Raw genomic sequence first — 20,837 nt, forward strand, 5'->3', positions numbered from 1 at the left:
ATAAAACAATTATTCCGGTTTTTTATATTATAATTTTCTCCCACCACGACAAATCCGAAAAAAATAATATCAGTGTCTAACATTCGTGTAAACATAAGAAATCATTATAAAAATTAAGTACATTAATAATAATCATTTACAGAATTCAAAAAACCCTCAAGATACAGAACAGTGCCAAATAATTTGTTAGATTGTCACACCGTTACTATTTTAAACCTATTTATAAAGCAGAAACGGTCTCGTGTGTGCCAAATGCAAATATGATTGTTATAATGCTGTGACAATAACGATTTATGCGTGGTTTCCAGCGCAGGAAATAGTGTTAATATTGGCAACCCCAATGAAGCACGTATTTTTGCCAACATTTCATACATCATACCTAAAAAAATTACGATCAATGCAAAGATATAATATGTTTATTATAAATTAAACACTAAATGCCCCTCGCAGTACCGCTCCCGTAACAGAAATTTTCTGGAGCTATAAATATTCCCGGGGTAGAAAGTAGCCTATAACCTTCTCAGTGTCTTAAACTATCTCCGTTACAATGTTCATATAAATCCGTTTAGTAGATTTTGAGACAATCGATAACATACAGACAGACAGAATAGGGCACATTGTTTATTACACTTTGTTATTTTTATAGCTAAAATGGTATAGATTTTGATACAATATTAACAAGAGCAAAGCAATTAGACAAACACTATTCTCATGAAAAATCACTGTGTAGTTTCTGTAGCGAATTAAAGACCGATACACAGCCCTATCCCCCTTCATAATAAATAAAGCAGCGCATGATCAACACAAGATAGCTTTAACACACAACCCCTTTTAGCTACCGTTTGTTCCAGTGGTTACCTTTGGATAATATTTAGCATTAATGGGCTTTTGCCAGTTAAAGTCAAAGTAAAGAGTTGGCAACAACAAAATTTATAAAACTAAAAGACATGATATTGCATATAGATATTAATGCCGCGTCTGCCTTGAAAAAAAAAGGACACTACGCTAAGTTTAATATCATTAATTCTTGATAACTTGCTAGTACAATTTGTTTGCCAGTTATGCTCCAAGTATACGCATATGTACGATAAAATCAATGCGGGGACTAACCCGAAAGGTTTACACTATTTCTGACATAGCGTTCAGTTTAAAAGCAATGTTGTACATCAACGGCATTAAATATACAGCTGTGCTAATGTGCGTGATGGAAGACAGCGTAATCAAAAAGAAAGACTAGCTTTTTTGAGTACTAAATTTGTCTAACGCCGAAAATTTTTAAGTCTGCAAACGCCAATGTGTAGGACCAGAACACAAAACTCCTTCATTTAACTACAGTTCTACAATGCTATCGAGATCATTAGGATTCATTTGTTTATCCATGATTCCATTCAGTTCACAGTGCGTTCATCTTAAAGCTATTTCCAGCCCTGACACAGTAGTACATAAAATAAATACGAGCACTCGTTTCATTCACATCAAAATATGTTTACGGACGCCGAAGGAGGAACAAAAATATATTTACTGGCGCCAAAGTGAAAACGACCTTGTTTCCTGGCATTCGAGCTGGCCAAATCCCGCCAGACTCCGCCAGGGCATATTCAAGTTCACATCCAAATTCCAGACGTCGATCCTTGAGCTAAATATTGTTGCCAAACAAGTCCCTGAGACCGTCACTCGTGTCTTATATTTATAAAGATCACTACTACAATACCAGCTACGCAAGACGATCATTGACATAGACGCCGTGCGCCAAAGATGTCGCGTGCGCGAATTAACATCAAATTAAAAAAATAAATAACGTAAACAAAATTTTAAATACTTAGTTCTGTGAGTGTATGTCATAAGTGTTTATATTTTTTTAGAAATATTTTTTTACTGTGATAATGGCCAACAGCTACAATATGAAGGAGTTTAGCTCAACGTATGTAATTATGTTTTATTTTATCTTTATTATAAGAAGGTAGTTTTGAATTGTGTGACTATTCTTATTACTACCCTTTAGCAGAAAAATTACGGCGCCGATTATATTTAAATTTGTCAAAATTGTGGATGCCATTAATGATAAGTATCAAGCGCATAAATCATAACGATCGGCAATAATTGTCACCGACGTGCGTACTATGTAACACAGAGAAACTCCCAGCATTGATTCACACTTTGTTTTTATATTTACCAACATTGAAAAGCTATATTTCCTGGTTATTTAGAAACAAGGTTATCTAATTTCGTGAAATATAACTATTTGTAGGACACGCAGGCGTATAAACATTACTAACGTTTCCACATCACCGTGCATCGATGTGACTTGTGTAATTTTTCACGCGTTGCTGCCTAATTCAATTCGGTTTTTGCTATGTTGAGTTTAGCGTTGAGATTAGTAAACGACAAAGTGAAATAGATTTAGCGAAAGGACATTAAAAGCGATATTCCAGTAAAGGAATGTGTTTGCAACAGCGCACTAGTTTGAGTTACATAGTTTCGTATGTGTTGAAGTAACGCATGAATTGCGTCGTAAATTCTTTAATATAAACAAGAATATCTAAATTTCAAACTGTTCCTGTGAAATGTTTGATAAAACAAAGTGGTTTTATGTATATCTCTTGATTTCTGTATTCCATTGCTCGTAATTTAATATTAGAAAATATATTGCGTTTTGTATTGGTAATTGTTATTCTATGCGAGATTTGGCTATCATTTGTAATGTAAAATACTTTAAAATTAATAAAATCAAAAAGGTACAGTTGTTAGCTACTACACATTAACTGCTGTTTACATACTAATTAAAAATATATTAAGAATTATATTAGTTAAAAACACTATATAATATACCTACAGTATACTTACTGTACATAAGACCTAAGAGTACCTATGTTTTCTGTAAATTTTCCCAATAAACACAGCCTAGCATACTAGAGATTAAATACGTAAGATTGTCATAGCTTGGAGTATTAAAAATACATTAACAATCTCCTACGTAACAGATTTCTAGGAAAAATCCATTATGGACATTTCATATGTATATAAAGCAATAACGCTTAGAAGAAAGTATAAACATAATGTACAGCGGAATTTTAATAATTTTAACATAGTAACAGTCTAGACAAAAGATATATATAAACACGTAATTATCCGAGATCCAGAATAAATGGACTGATTATAAATAGGTACTTTAACTATTTGTGCCTACTCGTATAATCTCAATACGTTCATTCAACTCTGAATATTTTACAAAAATATCGTTAATTCAAATTTCATTTACTGCAAAGCGACATTCCTGTTGAATTAACATATGCCTAACTAGGATTTCAACTTATATTTACTTAATGTAGATAAAACGATAGTCTGTCTGTGATGTTATGTGATCTTCATGTTGATACTGCAATATTTATAAAGTCATGTTAAAACATAATATTGTAATTGAAACCTTATTGTACTATACCGCACTTGATTATAACGGTGATTATACGTTATGTGGCGCGTCATAGTTGTATTTTTTGAGAAAACATATAAAGGACTTTATAAACCTTTTCCTAAGATTGATATTTTTTTACCTTAATGACAAGAAGAGAACTCTATTTATAAAGCTTTAATGAAGAGCAAAGAATAACAGCATGAATAAAAATTATCAAATGTAATTCGTCTCAACAATCCTAAAGATACACGATTCAAGATAACATTAAGTAGATACATGATTTAAGTAGATGTTTAATACTACCCAATGCTTGCAGTGCTGCAGTGTGCAAGTAATATCTGGAGAAATGACAAAGGATTATAAGACTTTACACCTAATGTCTCGGCATGATGAATTAATTTATTTATTTGGACAACAAAATAGATTACAATCAGTATATTCTAAGATACATGGATATTACGAATGCAATACCTACTAAGCGTATTGTACGGTATCATACAATCAGATTTAAATAATTAATATTGAATTTATCACGAGCATTTAAACCGCAATCCTAATCGATATTACACCCACGGCACTCTACATCTGGCTGACAAAGGGACCTTTTTATACTAACCAAATAATAAGGAATTTGTTGCTCTCTTTATTTTTATTAATTTATGTTTCCGTGGGAACAAAGAGTCCCGCTCATTTTTTTACTGCTTTCCATAAATTATCCATACAAATTTACATTTACTTGGATACTATAATCCCATCTTTAGCCAAGTTGAGCAACAAATACTGAATAGATTATACGACACCCAAATATACAACTCTTAAATATAATAAATAGGGATGTGCAGCCAATACGTCCTTTGTTAATAAAATATTAATAGGAGATGATGTTGGAGATGCAGTATAAACAGGTTTTGCAGATTACCACACAGATACAATATCGCTTCTCATCGTTGATACGGGTAAACAGGATGGTCAAGTTAAGTAATTGAATATAATTTTCCTCGGCCTGGTATTGCGAAGAGTTGTAGCATAATTACATATTGCATTACGGCGTACATAACAGAATTTATGACTCTATCTGTCACTACCTTACTTGTTAACTCTGAAAGATGTGATGATGTAACTCGGGTATACCCAAGCTATTGCTGATATGAGACAGAAAAATCCATAAAGGTAAATTGCGAATTGTGGATAAAAGTTTGTTATTGTTTTTATCCAAACTTTCGAACATATTTCACATAAACATTTCCTTTAATGCAACATGATTCGAACCAGTAATGGAAAATGCCTCATAAAAATGGTAATAAGCTTACGTGGCTCGCGTACTTATAGAGCTATTGTTTATGATGATTCAACCAAACATTTATAAACTATTCAAATTAAGACAGATTCTTTCCGTAAGCACTATTGTTTTATCACATAAACTAGTTTTAGCCTAGAGACGATATTTAAAAGAAAGAAATCCCTCGTACTATCCAAGTAACGAGGTAGATACGAACATTGAACATTTGGTATGTGTTGACAAATATAACCTTTGAAAATTCGATTCCGTTGAGTCAGACCGTAGTATCAGTTGACCTTGGTTTAACCTGCAAAGAATTAAATATTTGTAAAGCGTCTCTAGTGAATTAAAATTTAACACACTACTATAGGATAGTCGAGATATTGTAAGGCCCATGACAGATCATTAGAATTCGCATATAGTGGCTATAATATTAAGTATATATAGTCGTTGGTTTATATAGGGATAAAGCAAACAAAAACAAAATGGTAAAGTAAAAAGGAAATAAGATTTTTGTCAAACTGACCCTGCTGTACCTGATGGTAAGCGAAGTAGGATCTAGAAAGAGAGTATCGAATGGCAAGAGATGATTACCCCTCGCCTGTCGACACAATTATGCCGGTTTAATTAAAACCGACTATACGGCTGATCCTTAAACGCGATACACTAACGTGGACTACTATGGAGAACCTTACACCTGTGTATGGTGTTCGCTATCCAGGCAGATAGAAATATTTCATCAATAGTACATCATTTCTGAGAAATTACTCTCATTCAGATACTAAAGTGTTCATGTACCTACTCTTTATATACACTTATGTATACAATATAAGACGTGTTGTAGACACTAGCACACTTCCTGATTATTAGGGTAGAGTTCTGGTTCAATTGGCTCAATTATGTAGCCTTTCAACTAGATTGATTTGTTCGATTTTTTCGCAGAGCAATTATAACTGAAAATAGCATCTACCCGTCGACGATTTCTATCAGCACAATAAACACAAAATGCAAAGAAGACGACCTGGAAATGACTACCTACGACCCCTTCCAAAATAGAAAACTGGAACACCCAAACTCGTAAGTACACATTCGTATGTACTATGCATTCAGAGCATACTAACATGTCCTAGAAATCTTTAGGATCAATAACCTTTACAATGAAGTTTGGAAATTCATATACTAAAAGGCTTAACAAAACCTACAAATTAGCATACATAGTAGGTAAAGGTAAGGTAATGTTGTTATAGCATAAAATAGGAAATAAGAACTTACATCATTTCTGATATAAAACGATATAATAACGATCATAAATACACACACAATACTAGAATAAACATCATTTCGTTGCCAGTCTGAAAAGAAAGGACCAAATGTTGGAAAAGGAAGAGGGATATTTGAAATTTCTTAACTCATTTTAATGCCTCTAATCTAACAACATTACGATAGTGATAGAGTAGTAGATAAATCAGAACGTTAACTGTTTCAGTTAGCCGCAAAAAAGAACTGAATAGAAAAATAAGTTTTGAATTAAGATTTTTTGTTGATTTACAGTATCTTGAATTTGTATCTTTCTGTTACAGAGATATACGGTCATTTGCAAATCTTCTTAAGTCTTCTCTCGGATCTGGTATTCTGGCCATGCCTGCAGCGTTCAAAAATGCCGGGACAATAGTCGGTGTTTTCGGCACCATCATACTAGGCTATATCTGTACACACTGCGTATATTTATTGGTAAGAATTTGTATACTCCGTGTATTGAATATTAAGTTATTTTGTTCGCGTGAAAGGTAATTCCGGGAAGAGAAGCAATAAGAAAAATTACTGAGAGAGTTTCAAAAATAGATTCAGTTGTTACAGGAATTAATTTGTCACAAACCATCTTTAATTTCAATGCTAATATTGCAATCATTACTTTGGCATATGAGCGACTAATGTGCCCATGATACACAAGGCTTACTTATTTCGACACGTAATGGTTTACAGGACAAGTTAAAGACCCTAATGTCTATCAAAAACTGCAATCGAATAAAAAACTTTTAAACTTAGTTAGCAATCAAGACCTGGCCGATATTACTAAATACTCTGCCGCTAACCAGTTTAATTAATATCGTATTTATTCTGATTCCAGGTGAAAACGTCACAAGAAGTATCAAAAGTAGCTAAGGCTCCATCATTAGGCTACGCTGAAACTATTGAAGCGGTGTTTGCTCACGGCCCACAACCTTTGAGAAAACTATCAAGATCTTCTAGGTAAATCATACCGATCGCGACCGATGAGAGTTACCTCTCGTTGGTTGTCATCGTTTTTGGACTACGCTGCACTTGTCATAAGGTTCGGTGTAGTCATTTTGTCCAGCCATTCGCAATCATATTCTTAACTAAAATAATACATAATAATACGGTTCCTCACTGCATACATTTCTTACACATGGATAAGGAGTGTTCATTTTAATAAACCATTTTACGAGGTATTCCTAAATGTGAGTTATCTATAACAAAGACCAGCATTACAAAAAAATAAGTCAATTTTGTTGAATGAGGTATTTCTGTTACAGGATATTTATAGACTGGACGATGGCTTTTACCATTCTTGGCGCCTGCGCGGTATACGTCATATTACTCGTCGACTCTGTTAAACAGGTATATAACGATGGCAATTATGCCCACACTATTGACTAATACTATGCAAATAACAAACTTAAAGGTTACGTCATCGCAAAGCTAACATGACGGTGTAATCGTGTGTTGTTTAACAAAAAACAATTTAACTTAAATTTAATGCCAAACAATGTTGGAAACGGCTATAAGGTCAGAGGGACCTAATTCCTCTACGGGTGCATCTATCTTTTTTTTATTACCGCTGTTCTAAGCGAAGGACAGTTTTGATAGTCGTATAGGTAAATAAGAAACGTTTTTAATAATTTTAATGGAGCCACTGACCTTATACTTGAATGGTGAAGAAGCAGATTATTGTGGTGCAGTTGGTAATCCCTAATTTAGAATTTTGAGACCACTCATAATACATAATATATTCAATAAAGTACCCCAGATATAGGGAATATACAGGGGAATGCCATTTTCAGCAACTGGGAAGATTTAACAATTCACAAAAATATTTGATATAATTTTAGTTAATCATTACGTCGGGACAGAATAACTTAACAAACATCTACATACCTTTTTATTTGATACGCTTTAAGATTAAAGAAATCATCACATCGTGTTGGAATGTAAAATCTTTATTCGTGATCTTGAAAGTGTTGGACGTCAAGCATTATATGTCAACTATTGAGACTACCGGGAATTTGTTTCGTTCGTATTCCAATCAAATACTTACATTATCATCAAATGTATCATCCATAGATATATTATGTATAACATGATACATACGTTTAATTTAATTTGGTTTTAAAGTAAATAGTAATAAACACAACGGTTAAAATGGTTATTTTGTTTACAGATTGTCGATCACTTTTATGGGCCTGACGTAATCAACAAAACCATGTACTTCCTCATGTTTTTAGTGCCTATATTATTATTTACACAAATCAAGAATCTGAAGTATCTGGCTCCGTTTTCTGGATTTGCAAACGTTCTCCTCATTCTTACATTCCTTATCTGCCTGTACTACATTTGCTCGGAATTTCCTGATTTGGACTCCAGACCAATGTCGGCAAATATAGGAGATTTGCCTCTATTTATTGGGTAAATATGCATACATGACTAAATTGTTTTACGCGTGTAATTTTGTGACTTGGCAACAGATAGTAAATTCCTTACCAGTGACAAATGGCAAATAATAACAACTTATTTTTATATCTTTCGTGTAAAATATCTGAAGGTTAATAGTTTTTTAACCTTCCAATAGAATTTAATGATATGAAAAAAACACCTTTTATTAGGTCTCAGCCAAGGTATCACCCAAAATGAAATAAACTTTTTATTCTCTGTTATTTGGGCGCTTATTTGACGTAGTGATAGAATAATAATCTGTTTAGCGATTCTTACGCTACCTTCTAACAAACATCCAAAAATTTTCACAAACTTCGCTTTTAGTTGAAAAAAAGATAATGTTAATTAGAGCTATCCTGTAAAACAATCTTTATAATTTCTGTTAATACCTACATGTCTTATAATCGTATACTTACTTTATTTCAGTACAGTCATATTTGCGATGGAAGGCATAGGCGTGGTACTTCCGGTAGAGAACACAATGGCTAAACCTCAGCACTTCCTGGGATGTCCTGGTGTGCTCAACATCACTATGACAGTAGTGGTTCTACTTTACATGGTCATGGGCTTCTTGGGCTACGTTCGTTATGGAGACGAGGCTAAAGGCAGCATCACGCTTAACTTGGACACTGGCGAAATGTAAGTTCAAATTGTTTATTTAATTGCTCAATAGAAAAATCATATGTCAAGCAAATGTTTGTACCTTTAAAATATCTATATTGATCTCAATTTACCAAAATTATAAATGGTTATCCTTCGGACAATATTACATTCTTTAAAAATTAAAGATTACACCTAGTTAGCATTAGTGCAATTAATATCACAATAAAATTATACTGTACTCATAGATCTTTAATTTTAAAGAACCTAATAAGGACCATAGACCGTAAAATGGTTTTCATAAAATCTAACCTTGTAGGAATGAAATCAATGTATGTACTCATTTCAATACAACGAATACTAACTAATATTTTTTTTTAAATTTCAGTCCAGCGTTAATGGCAAAAATATTTATAATTCTGGCAATATTCTTCACTTATACGCTACAGTTCTACGTGCCCATGGAGATTGTATGGCGCAACACCAAAGAACACATAGCACAAAAATACCACAACACGGCACAATGCATCATGAGGGCCATCTTTGCTACCCTTACAGGTATAAATAGTATACTTGTATATAATACTCTTCTTTTCGTAGAATAGGTAAAAAGATTTTAGGTAGAGTTCAGGCAAGACAGCACATTTGTTTCTCATATGAAAAATAAATAAAATAATCTGTAGTCTGTTCGATTTTTAAACGTATCGGCATTGGGCATCATCAATTGTTTATTACTTACTTAGCGCGGATGTTGACGCTGTTCCTTGATCGCAAAATTTTAATTTACCAGTTAATTTCTATTGTCCGTACGTGATAGAATGTTAAGCATATTAACAAAAAGCAAGCGGTATAGCTATACTGAAAAGCGATTCACAGCAAAGAAGTATCAAAAAAAGGACTATTTAGTATGAAACAGCCTACAGAAAAATTATATACTTAATGGTAAAACTAAAACTGCAAATCATTGGGTATAAATACAAGTTTTTTCTTAAAATAAATAAATAGAACAATTTTTTTCTACATAGTACTTCAGAAACCCAAGTAATAATAATAAAATTATGTTATTTCCAGTGGCTGCAGCCGCCACATTGCCGCAACTAGAGCAAGTCATAGGCCTTGAAGGAGCATTCTTTTATTCCTTCCTTGGCCTTATAGCGCCTTCCATGATGGACCTCATTTTTAACTGGGAAAGAGGCTTCGGAAAATATAACTGGATTTTAATTAAAGATTTATTGTTAGTATTTTTCGGAACTTTCGTCTTAATAGCTGGAGTGACACAGAGTCTCAGAGAAATAATTAGGACCAACTCATAGTGATATATATATGCATGGCGTATACGAGTATTATTGTGTAAATAAGACGCTAATTTTAATTATTGAAATTAAATATTTTGTTATACATATTGTTTTGAAATATAGAAAATAATATCTTGCTAATGTGTTTCAATGAGTAGAATAAGAATATATAGACTACCAGTAGCGAACTTAACCAAAGCGAGGCCCCATGCGGATCCTCGGTCGCCCCTCCCCTCACCCCAAGGTCACCACTATATACCAAAATTACATGCAATATCAACTATTTACTCTGTATTTTGCATTAGTACGCAACCGTATTTTTAAAATGACCGTCACCATTATTCAATCAATTGTCTTCAGGTGACCAGCTCCTAAATGATTTTAAACACTACAGTCAAATCCGTAGGATTCAGAATAAGTAGTTAGTTTGTGACATGATTATAGAAAAGTATTTTGATTGGTTTATTACTTACCCTGAACTAGTTAACGCGTAAGAAAAAGCGGTTAGGTATGAAGGCAGACTGGATTGGACTGAATAAGAAGACTTCGTCGTTCTTGAATACGCCTCTGGCCTTTTAGGAAGAGTGTAATTAAGAAGTCCGAAACAAGGCATAAGGGATTTTAAAAGTACCTACCTAAATACTAAGTAGGCAGGTTCATATTATGGTATTTCGTTTCATAAATAAATAAAATATAACAATAAAATTGTCAAATAAATCTATCTGTATCATATGAAAATATACTTAATATATATTTTGATATAATAAAACAGCAGAGCACGGCGTGCCTGTAGTACATTAAAAGAAAGTAATTAAAGAAGAATAATAGAATATAAATCAGCGATTTTTATAATTATTTCCTGTTTGTTTGTTAGCCCATATAACTGAATCGAAACCTACTACTAAAGGGATTTTCATGTAGTTTTCACTGGTGGACAAAATATTGAGAGCAGAATATAAGCTATAAGTACAGTCGGATAACGGAAAGAAATAGCCTACATACTTATTTTATATTTTTAATGTTTAATTTTATTATTATATAATTTCATTGGCATCTTCCTAAACTACGAAAGGTGCAATACATATTTGTGTAGGCAGTACGTCACAGGTACAACTGAACTGGAGCTATCAGCTAAAATAAATTTTTCCCGCTCCCAACAGCTGACGCCATTCGCCCGCGAAATGAATATAACCACTACGTTTCGCCAGTAAGTCTGAAGGCAACGCGCACGGTGTTACGGAATTTTGTTTATTACGCAAGTATCCAGCTGTTTCATTGATGTTTACTCTGATTTGTGATCTCTTTCTGCTCTGGATTTTGTGAAGAAAAAATGGTTCTTACAGTGAATTCTAAATTGGTAAGTTTACACAATAATCTACCTACTGAACGTATCTGAGAGGTTATTTCGCGATTATTTCTTTTTTCTTATCATTTTGATATGAAATCGTATTGATAGTATTTGATAGGTGATGTGCTTAGTAATAATTGATTATTAAGTTATAAAGGTATAGTGAGTGCAAACGTGTGGAACGAAAAACATGAGTGAAACAGAAGCTGCGGTTAGTATGTAACAAATTCTGAAACAACAATTAATAATCAATCTGTCATCTGATATCGTATTATTTCTTTGCGTAATAAATAACGAAGTAGGTATTTGATAACAAAGTTGAACAAGGGTCACTTACATACATCGCAGGCAGTACATTTGACATTGACAATTCTCACCAGTCGGCCGAATTTACCGGCGCCTAGTTAATGTGAATTTACAAGTTAATTGTTTCACACTCGACAGTGTAGTTTCATAAGTGTCAGACATGAGTAACTTACAAGTGGCTGTGACAGACTTTTTCGAAAATACAGCTGTATGTATAACTTTGTGTGTACTTATCATTCTTTATATTCACAAAAAGGAACTTTATCTTTGTCAGAAGTAAAATAGATAGATACCTAAGTATCCAGAGCTAAAAAGTTCTACAAATAATGCTTAGAATAATTCAGAAACTTAAGTAATCTAGTACAAACTATTGAAAAAAGAACTCCAAAATCACTGTGTCCTTTAACAAGTTATAAAAACAAATTTCTATTATGTTAAATATTTAACCAATTAGAAATATCTTTCTAGACAAGTACTTATTCTGTATTAAAAACTTTAAAATCCAGTACGTATCAGTTTGTCCATAACTTTATAATAAATATCCTATCTTTATATAACCAAATACCTACATAGAAGTAATTACGACATAACCTTAAATGTGCTAAGTAATGAAAACTTACTTAAAGTACTTACTTATTGCAATTTCGAGACTAAAAAGTATTATGTAGATTATGAGTTGTAGTAGCATGGTAACTTGTTAAACTTTTACCCCACTCCCACCTTTTAAAATGCAATGAATAATTTAGCTTAGCTTTTTGACCTTTGTCAATTGACACATCCTTATAAAATGCAGACTAAGTAAGTACCTAGGTATTAACAATAAATACATATTGAGTATTTTTTTATAGAAAGCATAATACATCTGAGAATAATTAAACTAGCTGCTATAATCAACAAAAATCTTGCAAATATAGATTACAATATCCACCGGTATTATTTTAAACAGGTTTGAAATAAAAAACACTAGAGTTCCTTATCCATATTTCTTTGACGGAAACTGGTATAGAATGGTAATCATGTTTTCAGTTTTTATTTGGCCATAATTGAACAATGCTTTAGTTTAAAGTCCTAATGATTCATGCAGAGATTACACATAAATATTGAGAAGCAATGAGGAAAAATTTAATGGGGCAGACCCTAGCTCAGGTTTAAGTTCAACACCTTACCACTGTGCTGATCTCATGTAATTTAATAAATAGATAAATATTTAACTAACATAAATATATAAAAATTTGCTGAATTTTAATGAAAACACCTTACACCAACAGCTCTCCACATTAGTCCAAGTTTTACTTTGAAAAGGATAACAATGTATGCTCTAAAATACATTCTGCCAGTAATCCTAAAAATAAAACTCACAAATCTGCAACTATGGAGCAATTGTGAAGGTCACGGAACATTAGCAATTTAATTTAAAGTAATAACAAAACAATTAGCCAGACTGTGAGACCGTAAGACACTAAAGTTTAATAGCTATGTAATGTGCAGATTTTGAAAACATCAGATAATAAAACTCTTTAATCTAATATTTGAAACAAATGAAGTACTTATTAATAATTGCCACATTAAGTAGTCAGGGACCCTATACATTTCCAGTTTGAGCAATCTATATACCATTTTAAATTACTAGAAGGAACATAATTTTTCTTTCACAATGTTTATTTTCCTCAACTGTGATGAACACTTAACATTTCTGGTGACACACAGCACCTTTACCTTCCTCAAAAAATAAAAAAAAAACAAATAATACATGAATGACTAGCCTTCTATATTCATCAGGACATACATCAGTAAAAAACTGATTCTCAATCATAAATATATGTAATATGACTTTCTTTTCTTTGTAGGTATTGCCCATAGTGCTTGGTGTTGGTTCGGCTGTGGTTTTAGTAACAGTCCTTGCCAATTGCTTATGGGGCAAAAAATCGAAAAAGGAAAGCAAAAAGAATCCAATTACATTAGTTGATCCTAATGTCAAATATGCATTACCACTTATAGATAGAGAAGAAATCAGCCATGACACAAGACGCTTTAGATTTGGGCTTCCTTCACCTGATCATATTCTTGGTAAGTAAACAATCTAAGCAAAATAATTTATAACTTAATACCTATTTGTGTAAAATTCATAATATATACATTGTCTACATAATCACTATGAATAATACATTTTTTATAATTTTTTTTATGTTTATAATATAATGTTTGGCTTATAAACTTAATATTTCACTAATGTGGGTATAGTGAAAGGATATATAAACAGTTTTGTTTCTGATTTTGGTAGTTATTTCTTTTAGTAGTTATTATAATTGTAATATATTTCTAGTTACTATTAGTAGGCTAATATGTCTATAAAATTATATTCTAAAACTAGTTAAATATTATATAGCTTATGAGAGATAATGCAACTTATATTTATAAGTAAATAACAACACTTTATGTACAGAAGATTTTTATTACATTGAAGAATTTAAAATGATTTATTTCTGAGGCAGTTTTATTCATTCGAACTCATTAAAAAAATCACTCATGAATTAAAAAAATCTAAATTGGTAGATGTGAATATGAGATATACTTAATTCAATTAAATTTGTTGTAATTTTATTGATGTAACTAGCACTTCCCTTGAAAACCTTCAAGCCTTTATTGTGTAAAAACAGTTTACCTTGACAAGTTTTTTTTGTTGCATTATAATGCTTGTACTGTATAATATTATCTCATTGATATACCAAAACCTGTATTTTTTTAATGGCAAATTTAGCTCACTGCACCTGATGGTTAGTGGAGTAAGGTCTAGATAGAGCGTGGACTGACCAGAGGTGATTACGCCTTGCCAGTCGACACAATTATGCCGGCCTGTTATCAAATAAATAATTGATATGGCGGTAATAATTAACACATGATCTTACCAAGTCAATCTCTGAAGAGCTTTTTTTGGAAGATATACAAAACACGATTATTGAAATATTTCTTTATTTTTACAACTGTTACTATAGTATTATTATTCTTAGGTTTTTCCCGATAATATTACTTGAGTCATAGATTTGAATCTAATCTGAACCGGTACAAACTGCCAACTCATAGTATATATTGTTTTTCTTTAAAAAATTCTTGATGCGATTACGCAATTATATCAATGACTTGTACATTTGTGTTGTGATATTTTTTTTCAGGGTTACCAATTGGCCAGCACATCCATTTGTCAGCAAAAATCGATGATGACCTTGTGATCAGAGCGTACACCCCAGTGTCGAGCGATGAGGAGAAGGGTTATGTTGAGTTAGTGATTAAGGTCAGTTTGTTCAGATTGTCTTATGTGCGTATTTGTAATCTGAACGAGAACTTTAGAGATTGAGTCTCGAGGCGGGTAAACATTTGTGTATTTGAACAACATGTACTAGTGGTAGGTCTCTCATATGTGAGAGTCCGCCTGGGTAGGTACCACCGCAATGTCTATTTCTGCCGCCAAATAGCAGTGTGTAGTCACTGTTCCGGTTAGAAGGACATTGTAGCCAGTGTAACTGGACATAATGAGATTTAACATCTCATGTCTCAGGATGGCGAGCGCAGTGGAATACCAAACAATACTTTGTAATTCAAGGTGTTGGATGGTGTTTCTATTGTTTATGGACGGTCGTATAGCTTACCATCAGGCGAACGACAAGCTCGTCTCGTTATTCAAAGCAATAAATAAATATATATACGTCAGCTCCTCGAAGTAGGATTTTGCCGATGCATACGCTACCTATCAAATCGTATGAGTGAGATAAGTTCGTACAGCTATGAGTACATTAGTACCGGCTACCCCTCTGACGATAAATACGTGAACTTATATTTACATAATGGTATTATGTAAATGTATAACGGTAGGTACGCAATTCTTATTCATAGAGATTATGATAAATTAGCATAGTGATGGCCTTGGCTAAAGTTATATATTATTATAATACTACATCCGCAAATGGATATCGAAAATAGCCATTTATTGTAATATCCATTACATTTTCCAGGTATATTTCAAAAATGTCCACCCCAAATTCCCCGATGGTGGTAAACTGTCTCAATACTTGAATAACATGAAACTGAATGACACAATTGACGTGCGAGGCCCCTCTGGTAGACTGCAGTATGTTGGCAATGGAACATTCCTCATCAAGAAACTCAGGAAAGACCCGCCAACAAAAGTTGTAGTTAAAAAACTAAACATGATTGCAGGTAAGATTTTTATCGGCAAATATACCAAATCCCGTATTTTTTGCACGGCAAAGTCGCTCTACTGCATCTGACACAGTATTCTGTCTGAAGATCGGAAGATCTGAAGCCTTATTAGGCTTCAGATCTTCCTTTTAACTGAAGCCCTACTGAGAAAAGATCAACACAATTATGTCGACTATCTATCCTCGCGAGTCAACACAAATATGCCAGTCTGAATCCGATAAACAAAGACTGATACCTGATACGTGGGCGATTATTACACGCGCCGCCGCTTACGTATTTTGTGCCATAATGGCGGGTTTAATCTACTATATAGTATGTTTTTTTTTTACTGTGGTTACACAATATATTCATCTGATGGTATTTGATTACTACCACCACAGTCATAATGCCAAAGGAGTTGTGAGTATACTGCCTAAATTTAAGAATAATTGAGGTTAAAAAGTGGTTGGCCGTGTTAAATATTGTTTTATTTTAAACTAGCGACCCGCCCCGGCTTCGCACAGGTGCAATGCTGACTATTTAATGGATGTTATTATCATACATATAAACCTTCCTCTTAAATCACTCTATCTATTTTAAAAAAACCGCATCAAAATTCGTTGCGTAGTTTTAAAGATTTAAGCACACATAGGGACAGAGAAAGCGACTTTGTTTTATACTATGTAGTGATATAAAAATATTTTAAATATTAATAATTTATTTGACATTTTTAACATTGTTATCTAGCGTATATCTAAATATTGACGTAATTGAAATGAATTGACCAACACCTCAATACCCCCATGGCCACGAAGGCTGCAGTCTTTGAAACGTCGAGAGAAAATTATAATATAAAAACCGTGATTAAATCGGAAAAAAGTTTTATTTCCAAATCTAACATTCGCGTAAACATAATTTATTTTAACATAATGTAATTGTTATAACATACTTATCGAGATTTCAATTAAATAATAACGGTTATCATTTATCACTTTTAGGCTATTAGATACCTCAAATACATAGTTATCAAAATAGATAATATTTTTTCCTGATGGAATGTCGGCGATAAAATTATATTAACGATAGTGAAGCAAATTCAGTTATCACTCCAAGATTTATATAAAAATATTAAACCATTCTGTTAACAAAGGTAATTTAAATTAAACTATTTTACGGATTTTATCGCGGTTTTAATATTTTACTTTTCTCCCGTTTCGAAGACTGCAGCCAACCGCGATGAAGTCCGTAAAATAGTTTAATTTAAATGTCTAACATTCGCGTATACATAAGAAATCAAAAGTAATTTATTCATGTCCTCATTACTGGCATTCATGGTGAGATTACGTAAAACTTATTCAATATCAGTATTTATGTTCATGGGTTTAAGTCATAAATACAACACCGACTTATAACTACCATTACTCTGATATTAATATTAATAGCTCTACAATACCTGCAACGATCCAAATCTGTTGGCAGAGTAATAGGGCATTCCACCCAACACTAATCACCTTTAATTTTCTTATAATCCGTCGACAGGTGGCACTGGCATCGCTCCAATGCTTCAACTCATCCGACACATATGCAGTGATGCCAACGACTCCACAGAAATGAGATTATTGTTCGCCAATCAAACCGAAGATGATATATTGCTAAGGAACGAGTTGGAGAAGTACCAGAGTGAACGCCCAGCACAGTTCAAATTGTGGTATACTGTCGACAGGCCGACTGAAGGTACGTATTGTATAAAAGTATTTTTAATAACTAGATGGGGTTAAATAAAATCAATCAAATCAATTTAACCGATATTATATTATCAATCATATCATATATATTTGAAAATATCAGTTGTATGCATGCAGTTTCACTGATCATTTGATTAAAATTTATTTCATAGATATCTATAAAAAATGTACTTTATTATGCAACTAACGCCCGATTTATCAATAAATATAACTAGCGGTTATTATTTCAAATTTTACATTGATGTTCTACCGTTACCCAATACCTATGCTACTCAGAAGTACAGTTATTCCTAAATTATCTTATCTTTAATGACGAAATTCTTTACGTTTTAAATAATTTAATTCAATATTATATCATCTTCTTATCTACTACATTTTCTGCCAAGATATGCTTATCACTGTTCTCCTGTTTATGGAATCTAATGCACAAACTTATTATACAATATATCGAGTTTCCCACCCCATCCCATAGATCCACTCCCCCATTCCTAAAAGAGTAACATGGTTGCTAAGCCGGGGGATCGCTTATACACCGTTAGCAGGGCACCCACGTGATAACCATGGTGCTCAAAAAAAAATGTGTCGAGTTATTTGATACCCTTCTGCAACATCCTCTATACATATTTGTAGTTCGCCATTTCTAAATAATTCCGCGGTCTATCTCAATATCACAACTTTAATGTTGATGGGCGCTGCCTGGTTTACTTTTAGAGAAGTCCATGTGCTGCAAACTATACTAGGTACATAATATCATTGACATCTAATATAAAGTGTGAGGGTATTCGAATATGTTTGACCATAATATAACCTCTGTGGTCGATAGCTCGCATTTTCACAAATTAACTCCATGACTTAATAACAAAAAAAATCTTGTCAGTGTGTGCAAGCGCCCCCTTGCACCCCTGTCTCAGCGCTCATATTGATAGCCTTAAATTTCAATGTATAAAAAAAAGAAGACACACACATATCCCCTGATTAAACAGGAACCCGCGAATACCAATTTATTCCTCTAGCTATAATCTGAAAAAATATGATTAACTACATAGTATTTTTTTTATCTTCTAGGATGGAAATTCAGCAGTGGCTTCATTAACGACGAGATGATTCGTGACCATCTATTCCCGCCTGCAGATGACGTCATTGTGCTCATGTGTGGGCCGCCGCCCATGATCAACTTCGCTTGCACCCCGGCCCTCGACAAACTTAATTATAAACCTGAACTACGTTTCGCGTATTAGTTCCATATAGGTAAATTATCAAATAGTAGTTTGAGTACATAGTGGTATAGCTTCGATTTACGTTGGATTTGATAGTGTTGGTTATAAGATTTAACAGTTCAGTGTGAGATCGATGTGTGCGTTATGCAGTGCTTCGTGAATCGAAGTCATGGTTGGCATTGCTACTAATGGAGCTTGCCAAGTAAGTTGTTTCCTAGGTCATTAATACATATAAATAGAAAATATTTGTTTTTTTTTTAATCAGTTGACTAAGTTATCCATTATGTTCATAACTCTTTTAGATAATTATATTTATAATAGTGTAGAACAAAGGTACCTTACCATTGTTTGTTGTAGTTTTGATGAATAAATGTTAAAATATGTGCATATGTATTTGACTGTATATTTTTCTGTCTGAAACTATCATGGGAACAAAATTGTGACTAGCTATATAAGGTCACCTCGACGTTGCTTTACTAAATGAAACCACACCACCAACTACTCATCTTAATTGTAAAATTTTACAAGTCACAATAATCGTCAGTACATCATTAAAAATATTGAAATATATTAAAATACCCGCCACGCACACACCATGTTCGTAGTAAAAACAAGTGATCAAAATATCAAAAAATTAGAGACGAGATTTTTTTTTTAAATGTTCGTTGTTCATCGATTATTATCTTGACAGCGTTAGCATAGGTAAGGAGGAGTATGTGATGTCATTTAGTAACACAATGTTAAGATAAACCCGTTTGATTTTTCTTGTTGTTATACAGCCGTTTTCAATAAATGATCCCAATCTTAATCTTTAATCCAATTCAGACAATTAACCAATCTAAATGACTCATTTCTATAAGTGTCAAAAAATCTTTGTTCTGATTGGTCTATTTTTGAGATCGATCGAAAAAAACTATTGAGATCGTTCATTGAAAATTGTGGATAAATGAATCAGTTCCAGGTTTTTAATCACCTTCGTAAATAATTGAAATAGTAGTAGATGTATGTAGATACTTTAATTTTGTGTTCATTATCCTAAACACAGGTTTTTAAAATGCTTTTTACCCGGATCATGATGCATTTGTAAATTTTTCGAACCTAAGTTTTTTTTTCCATTTATTTAAAACTGAAACTAAGGTAAATGTCCAACGTTGCAAATTGTAGATATTATAGGGATATTTTATATTTATAATGTTTATGAGAGCTTTTTATAAACGTTTTTATTATTTGTTGACACTGTTTATTCTAAACAATATTGTACAAATATATTACAAAGGTTTTGAATATATTATATACAAAATAATACGCGTCTGTATCTTATTTATTTTTTAAAACATTGCAATCGATATCAGTTATGTGAAATATAACCAAAATTCAAAGAGAGTGCTACTTCTCGAACGTGGCTAATATAACAAAACGCGACAATGACAATAGGGGACCGGCCTATGCTTGATTTTGTACATTATTCTATATGTAATGGTTAATAATACGAAAATGAAGCACTCCTGCGAAAACTGAAAAAATGAGCGAGCAATTCATATTTAAAATATTGTAATGTACAGAAGTGGGCGCGATGTGGGGATATCGCTTCATCTCTTTCTTTAGCACGCGTCGTAATTCCCGATGACGTCACATGTGGGTATTTTGTCTCTTTTCTGTTTCTTGTAAATTACCCTTTCCACCGAAATTCAAAGACTTATAACTTGTTG

The 20,837-nt window shown here is 32.8% G+C and overlaps 2 protein-coding genes across 4 annotated transcripts; both read left to right on the top strand.

The window, feature by feature from the left end:
- Nucleotides 1-1,677: 1,677 nt before the first annotated feature.
- On the top strand, nt 1,678-10,455 carry LOC115443943 (proton-coupled amino acid transporter-like protein CG1139). The gene is made up of 9 exons (XM_030169554.2): nt 1,678-1,921; nt 5,634-5,768; nt 6,272-6,422; nt 6,820-6,941; nt 7,247-7,331; nt 8,152-8,396; nt 8,850-9,062; nt 9,412-9,581; nt 10,095-10,455. The coding sequence occupies exons 1-9, from the start codon at nt 1,884-1,886 to the stop codon at nt 10,334-10,336; spliced, it is 1,401 nt and encodes a 466-aa protein (XP_030025414.2). The 5' UTR covers nt 1,678-1,883; the 3' UTR covers nt 10,337-10,455.
- Nucleotides 10,456-11,469: 1,014 nt separating this feature from the next.
- LOC115443944 (NADH-cytochrome b5 reductase 2) lies at nt 11,470-19,797 on the top strand. 3 transcript variants are annotated; one of them, XM_030169556.2, is made up of 6 exons: nt 11,470-11,675; nt 13,820-14,039; nt 15,143-15,261; nt 15,980-16,184; nt 17,706-17,900; nt 18,977-19,797. In XM_030169556.2, exons 1-6 carry the CDS (start codon nt 11,649-11,651, stop codon nt 19,147-19,149), a joined length of 939 nt encoding a protein of 312 aa, XP_030025416.2. In that variant the 5' UTR covers nt 11,470-11,648; the 3' UTR covers nt 19,150-19,797. The 3 variants fall into 3 exon arrangements, with proteins under 3 accessions (XP_030025416.2, XP_030025417.2, XP_030025415.2); XM_030169557.2 differs by lacking the exon at nt 11,470-11,675 and adding an exon at nt 11,758-11,877; XM_030169555.2 differs by lacking the exon at nt 11,470-11,675 and adding an exon at nt 12,003-12,180.
- The last annotated feature ends 1,040 nt before the right edge of the window (nt 19,798-20,837 follow it).

The sequence above is a fragment of the Manduca sexta genome, chromosome 22, assembly GCF_014839805.1.
Source record: "Manduca sexta isolate Smith_Timp_Sample1 chromosome 22, JHU_Msex_v1.0, whole genome shotgun sequence".
Lineage (NCBI taxonomy): Eukaryota > Metazoa > Arthropoda > Insecta > Lepidoptera > Sphingidae > Manduca > Manduca sexta.